Below are 13,979 nucleotides of genomic sequence, written 5' to 3' on the forward strand. Positions count from 1 at the left end.
TATTGAAAAAGGTTGAGTCCATGAAAAGTGCAGAGAGTTTTTATTTACATCATACAAACACATGTTCCCAGGATTACATTCAAAAATAAATGACTGCACAATATTGTAGCACTAAAAGCACGACGTACATTCTGTTTGGCTTCTGTTAACAACTTGACAGGAAAATGAACTTCACAGGTCAATATTTTTACATTAATACACCAATTTCAGTATTTCTGAACCACAACACAATCGGGACTACAGTCTGCTCCCCAGACACACACACACAGTTCAATAATCGCCACTAATTTTAGCCAATCACATTACATTTCCACTCTCATCATTAAAAATGTCAATGATTTTTTATCGGGACTAACTTGACAAAAAGTAGTTCCACTGAAACCTATTGGTGGTGAGGTCAGAGTGAAGGGAGACGGCTTAAGACTGGGTGTGAGCTGTTGCATATTTGGACAAATACTCTGTAAACCTTTAACTGCAGCAGAGGAGGCCGCGTGACGCTGAATCTCTGAACACCGCTTTGTACCCAAAGTCTCCACAGTTTTGTCCAGCGATGGAGACAATAGAGCTCAGGCCTTCTGTCTGGCCCACACTCTTCAGTAATCCAGCCTTCCCAATGTTTAATGCTTTGTCCTTAAAATTTGGGATTCACTTCAAAGGCAGCTGTCAAGTCATCAATCACTATGCACAATCCACTCATAGTAGGGTAACGTCCATAACCTAAATATGACTGTAAAATCTATAGACGATGAGCTCTGGTACCCAGCATGTTGAGGTTTCCATTTCTAGTCCTCTTGAAGTTGTATTGACCAATCATGTTTGAGCAAGCTGTGCTTCAATTACAATAAACAGTCAACGAACTAATTCCCCAAAATGCAGCCTCATAAATCTGTCAGCCAGCAACACATTTAGTTTTTTTATTATCTTTGTCTTTGCATGTGTAAAAAATGAGCAGCAGAAGACCTGGCCTGAGTATCTGGTGGCTATCCTTCAAAAGGCGATCCATTCAGAGAGATTGCATTATGGGTAACACAGGCACCAGGTCTAAAAAAACAAACCGAAACATAATAAAATCTTTGTGTTTTGGGTGAAATGGCCCTTTAATTGTGACAAAAAGAGGCACTGCACTGATGGCTTTATCATAATATCTGTGCCCAAACTCACACTGACCATTTAACATCTATTAATATATACACAAGAAGTTCATAAGGTGTCCTATGAGACCCATAACAGCATCTTTATTTGAACAGAAGAGCTGCGCTTCAACAATACTCAGAGGCTGACAATATATTCATTTCTGTATTTACACAGTTTTCTTCAGACAGCAGCAATAAGCCACATTTCTTTAAAGAAACACACTTCAGTCCTTAAATGGCATTTATTTTTTGAAAAAACACAACATGAACTTTTGTAAAATGCTGCTCACTTTGGCTTCCAGGTGTTAAAAAAGAAAAATCTGTGGTATTTTTTCTGTTTATAAAATTTGGTTTGTCATAAGACGTCTTTTTTCTCAGCTGAAGCTGCCTTTTTAAAAAAAAAAAAAATTTTGAAAATGTAACGCACTGAAATTCAACTCGAAATAAAAACCCTGAAAAGCGAGACGAAGGAAAAATCGAGCTCTGATAAAAGAGGCCCGTTAAAAATGCATCAGCAGCACGCAAAGGGTGTGGAAAACAAATATTTCAGCATGTTTACAAGAGTTCAAACACACAAACATTCCCAAGTCGCTGCTTTTAGCCATCAAATCCTCTGGTGGGTTTTGCCCTCGGGAGCTAAAAGCAGCTGAAGCCCCGCGGGCGTCACCACACAGCCTGCTGGCTCCTCAGTCTGGATGACAGGTCTGTGACGGAGACGCCAGTACCGCTCTGCGCACACAAGGGGGCGGTGTTTAGTTGAAAGCAAAGCATCCACTGTAAACAAAGGTTCGTCTGGCAGGACAGACTCCTCGCCCCTGCTGTGTTGGTGGTCTGCAGCTCTGATTGTCAGAGATAAAATTAGCCGTTTCTTCATCAACCCCGGAGCGAGCAGAAGGGAACAATTTGCTCTGCTGCTCTGACGCTGTCACTGAGGGCTTCTCCTGGGGGAGGGGCAGGGCGAGGGGGGGCGGCGCACCGGTGGCAGGTCGTAGTGTCCCGGGATGTGGCTGTTCACCGGCAGGTCGTAGTGGCTCTGTGGGTCCTCATGAGGAGCGTGGCCGTGGGAGCTCTGACACTCTGAGGGGGAAAAGAACTCGCTGTGAGGACCAAACAGGCTGCCATTCTTTGTTTTAGTGCTGGAAAATATGCTGACTCTATTTTTTAAATAAAAACCCATCTGTGCATTCAGTCCTGCTGCTTTGGACTTGACTGGATGAGTTGGTTTGGCGTTACAGTCTGAGCTTACTCTGTGCTCAGTGTTTAATTCAACTTGTTGAACTCGGTCCTAAATAAAGCTTTTTAAAAGCCCACACACTCCAGGGTGGAAAAGCGTGCATTCACCCTCTGTTTAAATTTAAATAACATCATCTATAAATCGTTTAATAAGAGTCTAGCTCTCAGATGTGGGCACCCTGAACGAGGATATTAGCAAATAAACTAAAAACATCAGTAACAAACAGCAGTGTCGCATAATCACGTCGATGTCATGCCATGAAGTGGAAACACCTCCCTGTCTTTACTCTTTACTGTTCCTTTTATGTTTATAAACCCTTTATTACATGAAGTGTGTATTTTCTCTAAATGACTCATTTTCTTAGTCATTGTGTTCTGGATCCATGCCAGAGTATTTAAAGACATTAAAGGTAATTTCGTTTATTATGACATGCGTACTTATTGTAGAATATACTGCAGAAAAAGTTGCTGCTCAGAATCCATCTCATCTACAATCGTTTGTATTTAGCTGCAAAATGTGCTGACGCAAAAAGTTTTTCCAAGCTTAATTTTCAACATCAATTTTAGTTAAATTAGGCTAGACTGGATTTGTTTGCACTTTGCTTTTCTTCATTTCAAAAGTCTTGTCTGGATGTCAGATCTTAAAAACCAGCTACAAATGTTGCAGTCATACAGAGAAGAGAATCAGTGATTTAAACAACAGAGCGGCCACAAAGCTGGCTCTGTCATTACAACCACAGTCTTCTGTTTCAGGTAGAGTGAATGCAAATTGCAGTGATTTGTCTAAGAAAAAAAGACTGGACTCAATCCAATATGTGGATGAATGTAAGGATTTGATCCCGCAGACCTACACTTCGTTCCTCTGACTGCATATTGATGCATTACTAGTGTCCACAATACAATAAAAGCTAGGAAGAAAATCCTTCGGCTTCCTGTTTTTCCCTCTCCTCTCCTCTCCCCTGCCCTTCCTCTTCCTTTAGTCTTTTATTTGTGGCAAACAGATGTTGATTCATTGGTCCATGACCTGAGGAAGTCTGGCCTGCCCAGCTGTCTAACAGGCCACAGACCTGTTTTAAGGTTTGACTGATAAGGACCTTAAAAGAGTTGCTATTTTTTGTTTTTTCTCCCAAAGCGGGTGGATCCATGGTGCCGTGGGTAGCACTGTAGCCTAATAAACTCAAGTTAATCCAAAGAATTATGTAAAATCAACTACAATATTGGGCCACACCTCTTAATCTTTGAATTCAGGTGTTTTTGTCCTGTTGCCGCGCTTGTATAAAATCATGTAGTCAAAAGAACGGATTGTTCTACAGATAAAAATTCATAACATTAAGGAGTGGGATCAGCAAGTGCTAACGCTCTGCAGGGTTCCACGTCTCCTCTGGCAGTAACATCAGCACAAAGACTGTACCAGGAGCTGCACGGCACAGGTTTCAGCTGCTGTAGGTGTAATGTGGTCCAGTATTTTTGTCCCTATAGTGTAAATCGCAGTTAGTTCCCACCTTACGATTACTTTACAATTCCTAATTTTAAAAACTCATAGTTCTTATTAAAATTAGCGTTAGAGTAGCTGGATCCAAATAGACTGGTTCATTCAAAAACACAAACAGACCCACTGATGTTTGTATGATGGAAATATTGGACGTTTAACAATAACAATAACTAAGAAGGTTGTGGTGAAGTGTAAAACACTCCTCGGACTTGCTTGAGGTCAGAAGTGTTGCTTACCTCTGCGTAAGGTGGCCGTGTGGAACGGCGGCGGGGGCGTAATCTCGGTGTACGCGCGCTCCCTGGGCACGGCCGACTTCATCTCCATGTAGCTGCTCTCCGGGGGGCAGAAGGGCAGGGGCAGCCCGGGCAGGTCTTTGATGGTGGCGTACGGATTCTCGCTGTTCAGAGAGCTGCTGCTCACGGCTGCCGAATCCTTCAGCTCTGCAGGAAACAAATATTGAGAGATTAACTGCATATGAAGTCCATGCAGAGCGAGAATGGAGCATGATTGAGAGTTAAAGCCTAAGCCTACTAGATGAAGCATTCACTCCATGAAAAGTGAGATTTTCATCAGTATGCAGCTCTGTAAATTGCTGTACAGCTGCAAGTTAATGACTGTTGACGTAAATTTGTAGGCAGCACAAAGGACTTCCAGTAACTGTCGAGTACTGACATGGAAATTGAAATTTCTAGCAGTTTTACAAGCCTGAGAATTCCTCTGGGCTCAGGAGACAAATCATGACAGTAGAGGACGACGACAGCTTCTGAAGTTTCAGCTTTCTTTATAAAGTGCTGATGATCTTTTACAGCAATAAGGAATCAGCTTTAGTTTAATTGTACGCTGATGAAATTGTAGGCTTAACAGATCTGCCTAAAGTAAGTGAGCCTGTTGAGACGAAATGTGTTTTTTTTCCATGAGCAATATTCAATAATGATATTTAAATAATCCAAAAAGCAGCTTCAGACTTCTTTGTCTCTTTATGGAACAATGCCGTGTTAGCAACAAACAAGATGAGAAAAAATGTTCCCCAGTGACAGCAGAGGTGCAGCATTTAAAGAGCCGCAAACACAGAGACACTGAAAAAAGACCAATTACAACAGAAATGTTTCCAGGGGACAATAAAAAAATGGATGTAAGCTTACGGTTTGTCTGATGGTTTCTTTGTTTTATCACTCGCTTCATGAGTCACTGAATTTTGCAACAAGCACGTCTCAGCCGTCTGCTGCGTCTGTGTTTTCAGACCAGTCAAAATGTTTTCTCAGTCTGCTTAAATGTGTTTGCGCTACGAGGAGCTCTCAGGACCACTACACACAGCCCACGGCCGAGCATGTTATGAGCTTACTGTCTTTGTTTAACATGCATTTTAACATTTGCTAAATGGGACTAAACAAACAGTCCAGCTGAGGATGATGGGAATGTCATCAGTAAACAAGCAAGCCAAACTTTATTTGTACAGCACACTTGATTCGACGTGGCATTCAAGGTCAAGTGTGAGCTGAGGTGAGTAAAAAAAACAAAACAACCTACAGATAATGTAAAATGAATGAGATTCAAATAATTTAATAAATGCAAAGAAAATAAACAACGAAGAAGATAAAATCTGACTGAGTGTGCAAATCATGACAGAAGGCTTGATCTTTTGTGTGGCCTGGGTCCAATTCCACCCAGACTATCAGAAAATAATAGAAACTAATAAATAAAAAAATATAAATATAAAAATAACATTTAAGCAATAGAAGTGATAAAACATGGAAACAGGAATAAGATCAAATAAAAATTAAAACAACAATATGCAAGTAAAAATGTGGAAAACAAACATTCAACATGTCACAAGCACTAGAAAAAAAATGTGATCACATGGCGGCGAGAGATCGAACGCTACATTTTTCCACAAGTACATAGAGTTCCCCCAGAGGGGGCCTTTGAAACCAATTTACATGGACATCTAATTCACTCAAAGCTTGCTGTTAAAAAATTACACGGGTGTTAGAAGAAAAGTCCCCACAGTTAAAGCCTCTGTGGACCATGAATGTCTGCGTAAAATTCATGAAAAGCCATCTGATGGATAAAGGTGTGACGGTGGAGAACACTGTCATCCATAGACTGTCTAAATAAAGCATACTTTGTAAGCATACTTTGGACAGCTTTTCCACAGCTAACCTCAGACTTCAGCAGTAAGTAAGAAAAGAGAGAAAATGAGGTGATAAACTACCTTTGTTGTAATATTTTCCGAGGCTGGCGCTGTAGCTGTAGCTCCGATCGATGCCAAAAGCTCCTGTTAACAATAAAAGACAAATCAGACGTCTTCATTTTGCTTTATAGCGAGCTAATCAAAAGCAGATAAACTGCTGTGGAAACCTGTAAAAATCAATCCCAGGTGAGTGATAGGTGCTGGCAATGCAACTCTCACCTTTTACGAAGTCCTTATTATTTTTATAGTCTCATATCGAGTGTGCCCCGCTGACTAGGAAATGTGATGGTCGATAAACTTTGCTCGACATTATAAGCAGGAACTACTTAAGCTTCTTCCTGGCCTGAGGCTCTCAGCCATTACCTGTTTAAGCAGCTATGCTGGCGCAGTTACTGAAAAGAGCCTAAGAAATATTTGAAATCTAAACTTTTGCACTCCACTCCAAGCTTCACGCACAACTCTGATCAAGACCCTAAAAAAAGGGTTAAATTTGACTGAGACACTTTGATCCCTGACAGTTCAGCTTACCGAGGTTATTCTCCATTATCAGCTATGTTTTAACTCTTTCATTACCAATGAGGAACTACAGCAGATGTGTTTGGATCAAAAATAGATAGGGACTTATTCTTCTCATTTATATTCCAATTTTTCATTTTCAGATACCAATAAAATACTTTTCACTGTTCAAACAATAATTTCCAGGTCTGTCAACAAACTGTTTTAGCTCCTATCGCTTTAAAGGCCTCCCCTCCCTAAAAACCCCACTGTCTTCTGATTGGCTGCCCCTCCTCTCTCCTGCAACCAGAACCCTGGTGCCTGTAAGCCAGGCTTCTCTACTCATGTGCCTTTGGTGTCCCTGAGATGACTGTGTAAAAAGACCACACTGAGCTGATGTTAGCTCAGCACAAAATTACAAGAAAATGTCAGACTTTAAAAAAGCTTTTGGCTCGCAGGGATTATTTTACATTTACCTCATAATTTAAAACTTTGATCATGATTGTAATCATCTAACATCAGGACATGAGAGAAAATGAGAAAAGCATGACATAGCACCCCCCCTTCATATATAAGGGTGGACAGCAAAACTGTGCAGCAAGCCCACTAGAGGCTTGCTGCACAGTTTAAAAAGGTTTAACTCTGTGGACATGGCCATCAGAGGAACAGCAGTTCTTTGCTTTCTCACTTTGCCAGAGGTCACCACTTAGTCATAATAATATAATATTAAACTTTAAATATCATCAGAAGTCTGCACAAATCCTTCTAAGAAAGGACACGTATGAGATCTTTGCACTTCAGCTTCATACTTGCTCTTCAGTGAAAATAAAGACGTTTGGTTGATCCCACATGAACTCTGATTAATGTTGCACAAGACGTTTTCTTTCCACCTGTTATGACCGTAATTAAAGAATGCATTTAACTTAAGTGACATAACTGTTTAATTATTGACTACAATTTGATCACTCTGTTATATTACTATGAGACAGGCAAAGATAATGTGATGACAGTAATGTCTTATTTTGTAACATCCCCCCCCCCACAGACACACACACCCCTCACCGCCAGCCAGCAGTTGCAGATTTTGCTGATTACTTTAATGCCGCTGTGGTCAGAAGGTCAGGAAACCAGGTTCTTGCTTTTATAAGCTTGTAAATGTTAATGTGCTCATTTTATTCTAGTCTACAGCTGCAGGTGTGCCCTCTAAATGATCCTTATGTGAATCACGCAGTGGAGAGTCACCTAGACGGACCTGAGTCTTTGCGAGGCTCGTGGTGTTTCCAGTCTGCAGGCAGAGTGGCATTGGTCTCGACTCCAAACAGACCTCGTCTCTCCCTCTCTGCGTTCTTCACACTGCAGAACAGCTGGTTGTTGGTGTTCTGTAAGGCAGGAAAAATGATAAACCGTCGCAAATGTACAAAAGCCAAATGAAGCGCTGAGGACCAATGACCTACTGCGTCTACACGTTTTGGTATCATATGATTTCACAACCCCCTGAATACATAGCCAGCTGTTGCTGACTGTCCAAATGACATATTCCTCCCATTGCTGCCCTTCAGTTGCAATGAGGCATGAAGCTTTCTCCTTAGATATCAGAGATGACATTCACCTTGATGGTGCGGTCGTGGTTGTTGGGGAGGTGTGGCAGCGGAGGCCTGTTCTGGCTCAGTGTGTGGTAGCTGGGGTTGGAGTAGTAATGGTGGTAACTGTGAGGAACATCTGCAGGACGAAAACAAACACATGGCATCACGTCTGCTGCTATTAAATTACCTCAAGGTCAATAAAATGCATTCCACAATCACACAGAGTGAGATAGACATGAAACCGCACTGTGCATACAAACGACATCAACATCACAGTTCTCCAAAAATACTCAATATCCAGCGTAGATCGCTGACCGGCTGAATCTTCTTCTGCAAAGGCATGTTAGCAGTCAGCAGTGACAGCAGTCACAAATATAAATATTTACAGGGATTCAATAAGAATCCTCAACAACACCACAAAATCTGCCACAGTCCCACTTGTTGCAACATTTAATTTATCCCTTATGTATAAGATGACTTCAATTACTGCAGTTAATAAATGGCTGACACTGAGCATGATATCTATCTAGTTTACTGCACCAGTTTGTAAAACAATCAAATACGTTTGGCTGAATTAAATGGAAGTTTGAAACATATCTGACCATGCCTTCTTCTTCCAATTCTAACATACTATATGAAAAATTTGTTCAGTGATTTATTTTCATAATAAACCTTATTCAGGTGGCCTTCAAGTCCACTTAAATCACATTCGGTCATCAACTGTTGTACCAAAAGAAAACATATTTTTTTTTAAAAATATAGTTATGTTGATTTCTGACATCCTGCTTTATATTTTTAAGGCTTAAAAAGTGTTTTAGTGTCAGTTTAAACCTCCAGCAGGGAAGTCAAAAAGTGAAAATCAGCCGTCACATCAACACATTAATCAAAGAGTCAAATTTATATCCACAAACACAAATTTTCCTTTTTTTTGGCTGCAATGATGATTCTCCCATCTACTAATTTATGTCTATGTACACAAAATATATAATATTTTCCAAAAGAGTGAAAAATCCACACGTTTGAGGGTGGAGTGATTGGCAGTGATGTGACCTATGTTGGTGGAAACCACTAGAACCATAGTGCTGGTCCCTCACGAGAGATCAAAAACTACTGTTCGATTTTGCACAGGGTAAGATTTAGAAAAAGACCCTGGTTTTGGTTCAAATACAATGACTCGATTTTATTTTAAAGGCGGTTTGTTGCGTGCCGGGGTGACGTGTTCCAGCTGGACAGGATCAACAACATACGTGCTGCAGACACAAAACATTCTTCTCATTGAAACACGTTAGCTTTACTGCAAAAAAAAAAAAAAGTTACTCGTCTCCAAGAACATGAACAAATACATTACTTCTCCTGTTTTGCCACAAAGTGCATAAAGTGTGTTATTAGCCGTGCTGGAAAAAGTAGAGCAAACGTATGAAAGTAAAGATGAAAGCAGTTTCTAAGGTGACTGGATTTTCAGGTGCAGCTGCCTGTGCACGCTCCAGCATGACAGTAAAATACTGGGTGATTGTTCCCACTGAACATGTCAGATTGTCATTATCCAGCGATGTTCTCGTACCCCCCGTCTGCACTTACCAAACCTTACTGGAAACTGCATGGTGCTACACACTACCACATTGTAGGTTTAAGTTCAGTGCTAAATTATTGTTGCTGTAATTCAACCTCATATCCACAGGAGATGAATCCTGTGTTGAGATTCTGATGTTTCAAACTCTGAACAGTCTGACTGGATGTGTCAGATTTTACTTTGAATCTGTGTCCGTTTTATGTTACGCATGCAGCGCTCAGTGGGATGAGCCATTCTCTGCATGAGCAGACAGAAGCATCTTCAGACTGTACCTGGAACGGCATATTCAGAGTTGACGGTGCGGCTGGTGGAGAAGGAGACAGTCGGGGTGTTGTTCTGCTTTTCCTTCTGCCTGCGGCGGTAGAGCAGCAGCAGAGCCAGCAGCAGGACCACCAGAATGACAAGCACAACGATGCCGGCGATGGCCCCCCACGACTCCCTCTCTCCAGGATTAAGACGACTCATGACGCTCCCCGTCTGCTGAAAGGAGTCTGACAAGCAGAGGGTGGAAGGAGAGCTCAAGTACAACAACCAGAGCAGCTTTCATGATTAATTCATTATTATTATGAACACATTACAGGTTACATGTTCAATTCGGTTTTATTCATATAGCACCAAATCACAACAACAGCCGCCTCAAGGAGCTTTATATTGTAAGGTACTGTAAATGTCAGTGTTATAACTCCCAAACTTCTGCTAACATGAGGTCCGTACCTTGCTTGCAGTCGTCGCCTCTGTTTTCACACACACAGTCTCCAGTAAATCTGTCACAGAGGAGGTTGGCTGGACAGGAACAGGTCTGAGCACAGAGCTGGCCGAAACGTCCCGGATCACACGCTGGAAAACAAAGTACATTTCTCTGACTTATTTCCCCTTCAGCAGCATCTGTATGAGATATCTGTTGACGTTTTACAGGACTCACTTGATTGCTCCTATTATTCTGTTAGGCCTCATCTCAGCGAATCTGAGTCACTGAGCTGGTCCTGTGTTTGTGCTGCTTTTTAATGCAAATATCTGTTTTGTTTCAGTTGTTCTGGTGAAAATTCTAGTATTTTGTTAGTCGAGCACTAATTAGCAGGTGTTTGTTTCTCTGTGATGCATCTGGACAGTTTATGATTGCTGCTTGCTGACTAAGCTAACTGGCAACAGCTGGTAGTTTAAATATGGTCACTTCCAGCTCTAAAGCAAAGCAAGATGCTCAGATCAACGCCTCACATTGGCTGCTTCCAATGATTAGAGTGGGTCTATGGATAAAAGCAAGGCCCTGGCTGCTGGGAAGTTAAAATAGTGATTAAAATCAACAGATTACCACTTCAAGTTCTAACCCTGTAGATACTCTAAACAAATCAAAAGCACCGTACTGTCCACGCTCTCATCTCTGCATGAAATCCTGTGGCACTCACGTTTGGAGCAGTCGATAGCGGTCCAGCCTGGTAAACATTCACAGTGACCGTTCCGGTGGTTGCACGTGGAGTTGTTGGCACAGGGAAGACACACTTCAGAGCACTGTTTTCCAAAGTAGCCAGCTGGACAAACTGTAACCACAGAAAAGAACCTGCTAAATGTCCTGCACTCACTTGTAAATGAAAGATCAGCGGCTTTTTGTGATGACTGCTGATTAGTGAGAAAGCCCACCTTGGTCACAGTTTGGCCCAGTGTATCCAGGTAGACAGTCACACTCTCCTGTCACATGATGGCAGCGGTATGATTGGCCGCAGGACTGACACGTCATACTGCACTGGTCACCGTACGTACCCGTTCTGCATTCTGAGGGAAACAGTAGGGCTGATATTAGACAATGCATACAGCGAGCGAGTCTTTAAGTCGTTTTTTATTAACTCATCAGATACAACGCTCACTGTTTTGGCAGGTGACTCCCCAGTAGCCTGGGCGGCACACACACGCTCCAGTTTCCCTCAAACACGTGTCGCTGTTTGGACAATGCTTGAAGCAGGTCTGGTTACAGTGGCGCCCCCACAGGCCCTCTGAACACGGCTCACTGCAGCGGGGACCTAAAGGAAATGAAGCAGTGAGCACATAAACGAAGCAGGAAATTACAACTTTTATTGACTCTAATCACATCATTTAGTTTAATAAAGGACCTACAGTTTTACATCTGCTAAAGCAAAGAGCAGAATGCCTTTCACTATCCCAAGTGTAAATCAGTTACTGATCTAAATACATAAAAACATGGTTATAACTGTATAATAAAAATGTAGTTGAAATGATAAGCAGGAACAGAGAGAAATGGGAACATGAGGGGTTTTAGTGGTTAACAGTTTCAGAAATGTTGCTGCTGAGCAGCCAACTCTGAAATATTTGGTAATTTAGTGTTCTCACCAAAAAGATTTTTCAAAACTGTAACTAACACGTTTTCCCCGAAACACAAAGAGCCTGTTTTATTTGCATGGATGGGAGGTGCAAAACCAGAAAAAAGTGCTTTTCATACTGGGCCAGTCTAGCAGCCTTTACGAGGCTGCACTGGGGTATGGACGTAAGAGTGAAACACTAACATCAGCATGTCAATGTTCACCTTCACTAGCACGAAACACACACGTGTTAGGTTAACAGAGTCCTCTCTAAACCCCCAAAATATTAGTCTCATCGAGTCAACAGAAGAATTGTTGGAGGTCAATAAGAGTGCAATATGTATGACTTTAACCCTGTGAGGTCATAAACATAAGCCAGATCATATCTCTTAGACAGAGCAAAAAAATGACTTTCTTGGAACAAATGTAAAAAATATTTCATGCATGTTAGAAGGTTTCGTTTTTGTCCCATATTTGTTAAAACACAGGAGAAAAATGTATTCACAAATGAAACGCTCTGTTTTCAAAGGCTTACAGTTTAGACCTCACAGGTCGAGTCAGGTGGTGTCGCGACAATCAGAAAAATGAATTTCAGATTGAAAAAACTTCATCTGGACAGCTGAGTAAGGCAACAAATGTTTAAGATCACCGCCTTCCCTTTTTAAATGGTCATATATGAAAAAGAAGGAGGAAGGAATTGGTGTTTAGTAATTCAGTTCAATTCGGCTTTATTTATACAGCACCAAATCACAACAACAGTCACCTCAAGGTGCTTTACATTGTAATGTAGACCCTACAATACAGTGAAAACCCAACAATCGTATGACCCCCTATGAGCAGCACTTTGGCGACAGTGGGAAGGAAAAACTCCCTTTTAACAGGAAGAAACCTCCAACAGAACCAGGCTCAGGGAGGGGCGAGGCCATCTGCTGCAACCGGTTGGGGTGAGAGAAGGAAGACAGGATAAGAGAGACAGAGATTAGTAACTGATAGTAAGAAACTTGATTAATTGTACAAATCTGATTGGCTCTGACACTGCTTACATTTACAACTAGACTTTCTTTAAGTCACACAACAATGAGAATAAAGGAGAGCAAGGATGGTTTAAAACCTGTGGCTCACAGTTTATCAGACCAGACTCATCTGTGACACCAAAGCCAAGCTGGCAGCGATACATCAGCAGGACGTCATCACTTACCAGACCAGCCTGGCAGACAGTGGCACTCCCCAGTGGTAGCTTGGCAGCCGTCGGCATGAACACAATCACACCTCTTCAGGCAGCCAGGCCCAAACGTGCCCATCTGCACAATGAACAAGTGCCAACGGGCAAAGAACTGTCAGGGGAATCTCCTCCACATTTGGCCAGCCCAGTCAGAGTGAGACAAAATACTACACTGGCAATGTGATGTTGTGTAGACAGCCTGGTGGGCTGGCATCGCAAAGACAAGAGGGGTACTTTTCCAAAATGCAGATTGAAGCATACAGAGGGCGAGGTAAGGGATTCAAAGCTGGACACTTCTACGGGCTGCTTAATCAGAAAACAGACAACCCCTAGAATTATCAGCCGTATGATTTGAGTGTCAGTCTTATCAAAGACGCCATTCGTCTCATCAGTGTGACATGGACTAAACACAGACCAGACTTTTCTTATCTTGGAGAGCATTTATGTTACACAGTGACAAAGTGACATCTGTGACAAAGTGACAACCACTGCTTTTATTTTGTTTATATTTTATATGCATTCAGTGTGTTATTGCACACTTATTAATTAAGATCTCCATTTACCTTTATCTGCTGATTTGTTGTGACAGGTTATTTTTATTAAATACACAATAACAATATATGTTATATATTTGTTTACATTCCAGTTTCCCCATCGAGCTGAGTCATAAAAGCATTATTGCTGTTACTCTGTGCACTTGTGTGCAGGTATGGTGTCTGACAACATCTGTATTCAAGGTTCAAGGCTGTTT

General features: G+C 41.7%; 1 protein-coding gene across 1 annotated transcript in view; it reads right to left on the reverse strand.

Moving 5' to 3' along the window:
* Positions 1-23: 23 nt before the first annotated feature.
* Positions 24-13,979, reverse strand: part of pear1 (platelet endothelial aggregation receptor 1) — a 60,067-nt gene continuing 46,111 nt past the window's right edge. The window contains exons 13-23 of the mRNA XM_086312452.1: positions 13,205-13,307; positions 11,557-11,709; positions 11,333-11,464; positions 11,101-11,232; positions 10,412-10,534; positions 9,970-10,188; positions 8,154-8,263; positions 7,797-7,923; positions 6,071-6,133; positions 4,095-4,298; positions 24-2,210 (exon numbers count right to left, since the gene is read on the reverse strand). Of these exons, the coding sequence (XP_086168578.1) occupies positions 2,059-2,210; positions 4,095-4,298; positions 6,071-6,133; positions 7,797-7,923; positions 8,154-8,263; positions 9,970-10,188; positions 10,412-10,534; positions 11,101-11,232; positions 11,333-11,464; positions 11,557-11,709; positions 13,205-13,307 (1,518 nt within the window). The 3' untranslated portion in view covers positions 24-2,058. The remainder of the gene's footprint in view (positions 2,211-4,094; positions 4,299-6,070; positions 6,134-7,796; positions 7,924-8,153; positions 8,264-9,969; positions 10,189-10,411; positions 10,535-11,100; positions 11,233-11,332; positions 11,465-11,556; positions 11,710-13,204; positions 13,308-13,979) is intronic.

Source organism: Aulonocara sp. 'chitande type north' Nkhata Bay, linkage group LG11, assembly GCF_057382095.1.
Source record: "Aulonocara sp. 'chitande type north' Nkhata Bay isolate Kocher_YH1m ecotype deep benthic linkage group LG11, A_spYH_male_GT1.1, whole genome shotgun sequence".
NCBI lineage: Eukaryota > Metazoa > Chordata > Actinopteri > Cichliformes > Cichlidae > Aulonocara > Aulonocara sp. 'chitande type north' Nkhata Bay.